The sequence below is a fragment of the Centruroides vittatus genome, unplaced genomic scaffold, assembly GCF_030686945.1.
Source record: "Centruroides vittatus isolate TY-2023 unplaced genomic scaffold, ASM3068694v2 contig_393, whole genome shotgun sequence".
Lineage (NCBI taxonomy): Eukaryota > Metazoa > Arthropoda > Arachnida > Scorpiones > Buthidae > Centruroides > Centruroides vittatus.
In genome coordinates, this window is record NW_027122209.1 from 1792030 (window position 1) to 1800720 (window position 8691).

At 31.4% G+C, this 8691-nt stretch overlaps 3 protein-coding genes across 3 annotated transcripts in view; 2 read left to right on the forward strand and 1 right to left on the reverse strand.

Moving 5' to 3' along the window:
* The window catches only part of LOC136976092 (S-adenosylmethionine synthase-like), a 274541-nt gene that overhangs the window by 235004 nt on the left and 30846 nt on the right, over positions 1 to 8691 (forward strand). The gene's annotated exons all lie outside the window — the stretch shown is intronic.
* The window catches only part of LOC136976096 (UPF0235 protein C15orf40 homolog), a 62709-nt gene that overhangs the window by 8975 nt on the left and 45043 nt on the right, over positions 1 to 8691 (reverse strand). The window lies entirely within an intron of this gene.
* Positions 101 to 1258, forward strand: LOC136976118 (uncharacterized). The gene has a single exon (XM_067271332.1). It carries the CDS (start codon positions 101 to 103, stop codon positions 1256 to 1258), a length of 1158 nt encoding a protein of 385 aa, XP_067127433.1.

Here is an 8691-nt window from a genome sequence, read left to right on the forward strand (position 1 = left end):
TCTCCATTTAATCAAAGTGGTGGGATTGGAGCATGTTGTTACATTGTAACAACTTACCCTATGTATTTGTTTGCTAGTATTTTTTATTATATTTCAGAAAATGCCACAAATGCATAAAAGGAAAACCACTAGAGGTTCTACAGATGTGAGTATTTATGAAGCTGCAGCAAAGGATGTAAAAGAAAAGAAGTTATCACTTGAAAAAGCAGCTGATATTTATAAAATTAATTTTATGACTCTCCAATGCTACATTAAAAGAGTGGAGAAAAATAACAATACTTCTGCACCATCTTTCAACTTGGTTGGTTACACTAGGCACAGGCAAGTTTTTTCTGATGAACAAGAATCAAAACTCGAGGAATATATTGTTCATTCAAGTAGAATTTACTACGGTTTATCTTCCACTGATGTAAGGATGATTGCATATGAATATGGTGTTGCCTGCAAAGTCAGCTATCCGAAAAAATGGAACGAAACAAAGCAAGCTACAGAAGACTGCCTTTCAGGATTCTTAAAAAGACATCCCAAATTATCCCTTCAAACTCCTGAGGCCACGAGTTTATCTAGGGCAACAAGCTTTGAAACTCACAATATTGGACAGTTTTATGACAATTTGCAAGATATTCTTCAATGTCACCAATTTGAAGGGCACCAGGTTTGGAATGTGGATGAAACAGGTTCAACTACAGTTCAAAAACCAAATAAAATTATAGCTGAGAAGGGCAAAAAACAAGTAGGAAGAACAGCATCTGCAGAAAAGGGAACTATTTTGACGATTGAAGTAGCAGTAAGTGCTATAGGCAATTCTGTACCTCCCCTCTTCATATTTCCACGTTTCCACTTTAAGCAGCATTTCATCGCCCAGGGTCCAACAGGTTGCATTGGTGCTGCTCATCCCAGTGGATGGATGACTAGACCAATTTTTTTGCAGTTTATGGAACATTTCCACAAACACGTATCATCATCAGTCTATTTGCCAGTTTTGGTCATTCGTGATAACCATATTTCTCATTTGTCATCACCAGTTCTTGATTTTTGCAAAGCAAACAGAATCTACTTCCTGTCATTTCCACCTCACACTTCACATTGTCTGCAACCTCTAGATGTGAGTGTATATGGACCATTCAAAAAATTTTACTACTCAGCATGCACTGACTTCATGAACTCCCACCCTGGTATTCCGATCTCAATCTATGACATTCCAGGAATTGTCAAAGAAGCTTTAACTAGTGCCTTAACACCAAGAAATATAACATAAATATAACACAAAACTGGGAATATGGCCATTCAACCGCATTTTCTCGGATTTTCTTGGATGAAGATTTCCTAACCTCAGCTCTTACTGACAGACCTGTTCCACCAGATAATCACATCAGGGACTGCAAAATATTGCCATTGAGGACTATACCAAAGATACCAGCAGTGCAGATGGGCAAACTAATGTCCATGAAGCACAAGGTCCTTCTACTAGTGGAGTCTCTAAAGAATGCCCCATATCTCCCGAAGATATAAGATTGTACCTAAAGGCAGGAGCTAGAAAAACTGTGGGTGCCGGGAGGTGGACAGGAGTCTCGTTCCTCCTTTTACGGCTAACAAGTCCGTTAGACTTGCCCACGTCAAGATGGCGGTTCGGATGAGTTACGTGTTACGCGAGTGGAAGAGGTGGATGGGTTTGACGTTAGAGCGGCGGATGATAACATTCGAATAAAGGACATCACAATGGATTAAACCAATAACAAAGATTTATTAATGCTAACATAACGGGTACAATCCGGCGAGTTACTGTCACCGGGGTGCGGCTTCGCGGAGGGAGAGTGTACACGACTTTGGGGTCATACCTCGTGATCTGGGTCGGTCCTTCCGGTCAGGGTCGTCTTTCGGTTGGATTTTCTCGGACTGTAGCACGCACACACAGTCGACTCGATACTACCTAAGCGGCCCCCCTTTCCTCCCTCGTCGCCCTTTTATTGAGGTGGTCACATTGTTCAGTTTCACCAATCCGCACCTTTCGTCGGTTGTTCCTTCTGGTACAATTTTTCTTCCTTTTGACTCATATCCCTTTTCCTTCTACACGTGCGGAAAAGGATATATCACTACCGGTTAAATTCCGGTGGGTTCGAACTTTCACAAAACTATGGGCTGCAGGAAGAGAGGGAAATCGTCAATATTAACTGATACTCAGGTGAAAGAACAGCTTCAAAAAAAAATATGAAGAAAGAATGAAAAAGAATGCAAAGAAAGGACAGAAAAGGGAGACCTCACTCAACAAAGACAGAAGACCCATGAAGAAGAACGTAAAAAGGAAACTTCAAGTCAGTAGTAGTTCAGAAAAGACGACGAAGACTGCTTTTTTTGATTTTTTCAGACCATTCTCTCTTAGTAGTTCTAGGGAAAAGTGGATCCAATGCACCGAGTGTAAAAAATGGGCACATGAGCGCTGCAGAGGAACTGATTCTTATTATGTTCGTATTCACTGTGTTTCTGATATATCAATGGACTTTGATAAAATCATTATGCTCTGTAAGAGCTTTTGTGTTAAGAAATATGTTCTGAATTGGTGCAATGGCTTTTCTCTTATTATATATATATGTATAACTGCATTTCATTGTGAAAGTTTTTTAAAATAAATATTCCTTAAACTTTAATTGAAAATGTGAAAGTAAACATGATGTAATCTGAAAAAAGTAAATGTAACAACTTGCCCTGGCTCTGTAACAACTTACCCCACTAAGGGGTACATGTTACTCTTCAGAAAACTGAATATTTCAGAATATTAATAAATTCATAGAAAAGTACAAAAATGTGGAATATATAGCTAAGAGAATGCTTAACCTGTCAGCAGACTTATAGATTTCTATTTTAAGTCAAACCTTCATAAAAAAAATTTTAAGTAAAAACTGTCACAACTAACCCTGATTTCCTCTACACATCATTAGTTGGGAACTGATTATAATTCTCTAACAGTTATTGCATAGATAGGAAATTACTAAAAACTTATCAGCTTTCAAGATAAAAGTTCAGAAGAAATGTAAAATAATTTCAATTAAAGCATGGGTTGATTTTATAGAAAATGTGTGGGAAAAAAATATATAATGTTAAATTTTATATACATTTGTGGTTTCGTGAAAATCATGATAGTAGATGAATATATCTATCAAATGCAAAAGATTTTCTACATTTTTTTAAAGATGCTCTTAGTTTATTGTTTGAATTCATAATTGCAAGTTAAAATTAGTACATAATCCATTCCACTTTCATAAGTATTTTAAACACGATAACCCAATGGGTTTCCATACAAATTTAAGGTATATGATATTTGCCTTTACCTACTGTCATTTATTCATATTTTCTTTTTTTCTCTCCCTTGGGAAAATATTACTATTTAGTTTGACAGATATTTTTAAAATTTTATTTTAATGATTTATGCCCTTCTGATTGTGCTGAATAGTTGAACAGAAATATAATCTTTTAATAGATGTTTCAACAAACTATTAGCCAAGCACACTGTACTATACATATGAAAACTAATAATTTACCTAGTGCTTTAATACTTCAACAACTTTTTTTTAATCCAGTTTTTGAATTTTATAGGAAAGTTTTTGAAGCCTTTTTAAAATCTTTTGAATACTTCAGAGAGCTATATTCAAATTTCATTGGATATCTGTCAATTTAAATTTCCAAATATATAGAACACTAATATTGTTAGTTATGTTAAAATTTTATCAAATTTTTGGAAACTTTCAAATTATTCTGTTTGTATACCTGAAGAGGTCAAAAACATTTATTTTTTAAGAAAATAATTGCTGGTAGTAGTAGTAGTAGTAGTATTAAAACGCAAGATGAATTATTAGTTATCTTGTTTCCAGCTTCTGAGTGTATTTGACTAAGTATGAAAATACCAAAACAGCTTTTTTCTTTCAAACAACATATCCAGATAGAATAGGGAGTTACATAAACTTTATTGCAGAATTCTACATATCTGATAATTTTTTGAAAAAGATTTTGCAGTTAGGATATCAATATGTTCTTTCAGCCTGTTACTAAGCTTATTTCAGAGATCAAAACTTATTTAAATTTTAATTTCAGTAATTTTCAAAATTGTGTAAAACAGATAATTAGTTATAAAAAAAAAGACTAATAATAATTTTTACTGTAATCTGTATGCTCTTATATATTTTAAGACGAGTGTTCTTCATTTGTATTTTCGTTGTGTTTGTTTTTAAAATTGTTGTATCTGGAGATGAGTGTCTTGAAAAACCATTTAATACAGGATAATAAATGACTTCATTTAATTAAATGAAGTGATAACAGTTTCAGCAGCCTACAATTCAAAGTTACCGCTATGAAGTCCAACTTTTAACATATCTTTTTAAAGCCAGATTCAATAAAACCAGAATTTCCACTAATTATAGTGTTATTTACTTATCCCACTTGATGTTATCAGCATAGATGATTCTCAAAGTGATTACAATAAGCACTTTCTACTGTACTGTATTGTGCTTGGTATATAGTAAATAAGTCTATTTTCTAGTATATTAGCAAGAAATTTTTCTAACCATAGATATGATATACCTTACTGAGATCATATAGTATCTATAAACACCAGTAAAATGTTTTTTCTTCCTGATTCTGTACAACCAAACAAACTTTATTTAAGAAAAACTTTAACACTTAATGCATTCTTCAGCCTATAGTCTTTACTGATGTCTTACCATTAACTTTCTTCCACCAAGTGTAAATTATATTTATAACATCACTTAAGTTTATAATAGAAGTCTTCAGTTAATGTTGTTTTGTTGTAATGTTATTGAAGAAAAATACAAGTATATTTATAATTATTATTGTTGAATTTACTTTATAAACAGTAAAATTGATTCTATGAGATGGGAGTTTGCAAACATCTAATAGAAAACTTACCTCGTGTTTATATCATTTAGCTTATAGTAACATTGGTTTCATTTTGCTTACAATTTCCGAGAACCTATTAAAAACATTAAGTGAGAACTTGCTGTATTTCAAATTAAAGTTGGATATATGTGTATGGAATACTTGAAAAACAAGTTTAAATTTAAATCATAATGTATAAGGTCATAATGCCTTAGGGTAAAAATTACTTAGGAAAATATGGTTAAATTTGTCTCCCGGTTGTAAAGTTTTTGCAGAATTAAAAATGAGATGGTCAATCTCTATGATAATTTATCAAAATTTGAATAAAATAGAAAGCAAGTTTCGGGAATGCAAAAAGAATTGTATCTTTGATATCTTTTATTATAATTTTTACATGAGCATGTCATGATAGTAATCATAGTAGTAGACCATGTTGTGTACATGTGTAATAGTTTTTATTTTTATAAAAATGTAAAGTACCAAAGTATTTTCAAAATTTGTCATGGAAGATTTAATAGAACAATGGATATGTACCAATTTTTTTTTAATTATACATTATTGCATTGAAACATAATAACAAAGGTTTTTTTGTATAAATTATGTGAAATCTATACAGTCATATTCTAGGAATGGCTTTAGAATAAACATGGCACAATAAAAATAATAGATGTGACAATTAGATGTCCAATTAGGCATATTAATCAGATTCTGTTTTTCTGAAATATTTGATTCTTCATATTGGATTTAAAATCATGATTTTAAATCTGATATGCAGAATCTCTCAAGTATCTATATTTATTATTCCATTATTAAAACTGAACATTTTTACCTATACTGATCATCTTAAAATTCTAAATTCTGGTTCATTTTATTTACAAAAAATCCTTAATACTTTAGCTCATTCACTCAAATTGTTTAATCTTAGTGACTATTTAACGAAGATTAAACAATTTTTGTGTTTTTTTATTCATCAATGCACTATAACTATAAATTCTGTCAATGATTTGATCAAAAACTCATTTTTTAAGTTGCAAGTTGAAGCAGTTTCCAAGAGCCTTGCAATTTGTAGAGGCATTCCGTACATCGAGATCTGTTTTAAGAACATCTTTTTTCAAACTTTTAGTCTGCTCTGTTTGGGCTTCAGCTGCATATTTATTAAGTTTTAATTGGACATTTTATAATAGTCTATTCACTTTTCAATAAATCAAGCCATAATTCCACCACTGATTCAAGAGAAGTAACTTGTTCTAGATTTGGCTTTTCTTCTTTTAGTACTGATTTTTTATATTTTGATCATCATTTGTTATACTCTTGAAAAGCTAGAACTGGAATGTTCAAACAACATGACATTATTTAAAAGTTTTAAATAGAAATGGAGTATCCCAAAATTTGGGATATTCTTAGAGGCTATTTCAGGTTTTTAATTAAAAAGAGTCAAAAATGTTTGCTCCATTAAAGTTTTTTACTGGAAAGAGTACAGATGATGTAAAGTTGATCATCTTTAACCATTAAAAATTTTAAAAACATACCTAAACTCTGGTAAATTATCTCTTCATGTCTCAGTTAATTCTAACTGGGACATGAAGAGATAATTTACCAGAGTTAAGGTATGTTTTTAAAATTTTTAATGGTTAATTCATAACTCTAAGTCATAATTGAGAAGTACAATACACAATGTTTCCAGGTGAGGTAAGAAATAGATGATCAGTTTTTTCTTCATCTTAGAGACCTTGTATTTTAGTGTTACAAAAACCAGGACAAAATAAAAAAAAACATGTATTGCTTTTTTTAATTTTTTTGTTATTTTTGCTCTGGATTTTAATGGGTACATGCTTGTTATTTCAAGGATAGTAACCACATGTCCGTGGCATTTATATTGGTTTAAGTAAATTAAAGATATAAATACATCTAAGAATTTTGATAGTATGCAAATCATGAAACATGGAGTTTGCATTTTTCTTATTAATTCAGTAATTAACAGCATAGATATTAGTACTTCAGACTTAGGGAAGATATATAAGACATAAGCCTTCAATTGCTATTAGATACCAAACTTTATGTTGCATAGCACACACAAATTTATTGCATGTTAGTAGCCTCATAGGCACTTACATGTAATTTAAATGTTACTGTTGGATACAGAATCTTGGTGTTATTGAAAGTAATTAAGATTCATTCCCTAGACTTCCTTCAGACCATCCTGCAATCTTTAGATAAAGTCCAAATGTTTCTTGCAGTCTGATACATTAAGATAATTTAGTCCAACTGCACCCATCAATATACATGTTGCTTAATCATTTCATTTATTTTCAGATGCAGAAGTAATCCAGAAGGAATGCTTTTGACATAGAAGAAATGTAAAGAAATTTAGTGTAAAAATAAAGATTATAATTTATTATCTGCTTCATTTATTTTCAAGTAATAATGAAAAGCTTACAACATTTTGGTGAGCTTCCCCATCAGAAAATTATGTAATTATTTGGTTTTCTTGGAAGAAGTTGAAAACAGAAATATAAGTTTCTTAATAAAAGATCAAATGGTTGTTTTTAAAATATTGATAAACTGGATACTAAATTCTATTTACAATTATTCCAGACAATTATTATAGGGACAATTTCCCTAACATGAGGAATCTTACTAACTTGTAAGATGTAGGGAACAGTGCCATAGCTATAGGGCTATGTGGCTAAGCCCCTAAAAAATGTAATAGGGAACTGCTGACTAAGCTGGAGGCTAAATATAGAAAATAAAAACATGCATTATATAAATCTAGACTAATGTTACTTGTTTAACACATGGATTGTAGCTAATAGTGCTGGCTGGAAAAAAAGAAATACCATTCATCCATCACAAACTCAGCACAAGGGAACAGGTTAAATTGTGATTATTTTTTATCGTGCATCCAACCCTTGTCACTTGAATTATTTTTAACAGATCATATTAATAATAATCACCCACAGTAAGCTTGAAAAAGCAGAAAATTAAAGTTGAGGTATTCATGTAGACAATCCTAATATTGGGCTATTCATAGGCATACACAATTTTTTCAGTTTGCCCTTCATTTTTCAATCCCCCAATGATTTATTCCTGGCTAAGAGACTGATAGGGAGTCAGTAAGGGAGAGAAATAGTGGAGTGTTTAATGTCCAACTGACTGTCAAAGAAAAATTCAGTGTTAGCATGAATTATTTTTAATGAGGAATATCTGGGGTAGTGACAGACAAGAAGGTGTGGGATATGATATTTTAATCAGTAATAGTTCATTGTACCATTCCATTACTTAGACCAGTGTGGAATTGCCATAATGTAAAGACCTTTCTTTTTTGCTCTTTCAAAGTATTAATACAAACATCACAGAACCATAATGCAAAGGTTAAAGGCTGAGCCATAGTTTGTTAAAATGAAAACAAAGACAAATGTAGCTGCTTGTTTGGTTGTTTTGTTCTCAAATGTCTTATTTACAATCAAGAATTAGAAGTCAACCAATAAATACAGTTTAAAGTAACAACAATGGTTAAATTCTAACTCTTAATTCTTGTTTGTAATACAGACAACAGATATTTGCATTTTGAAAGAACAAAAAAAAAAAAAAAAAAAAATACAAACACACGTGTTTTGAAACACACTCAATTTAAAATACAACTGCTCCTTGCAGTTGTATTTTAAATTGAGTGTTTTTCAAAGTGTGTTGCACTGGTCAAAGCTTTATCTTACTCACAAATTAATTTTAAAGAGAATGAATAATACTAAAAAATAGGTGAAGGATTTAGAAAATATACAAGTTTTAAATGACCATATATTCAAG

Excerpts from the sequence above, each read along its gene's own strand:
- LOC136976118 (XM_067271332.1), top strand. The coding sequence starts at position 101 with ATGCCACAAATGCATAAAAGGAAAACCACTAGAGGTTCTACAGATGTG.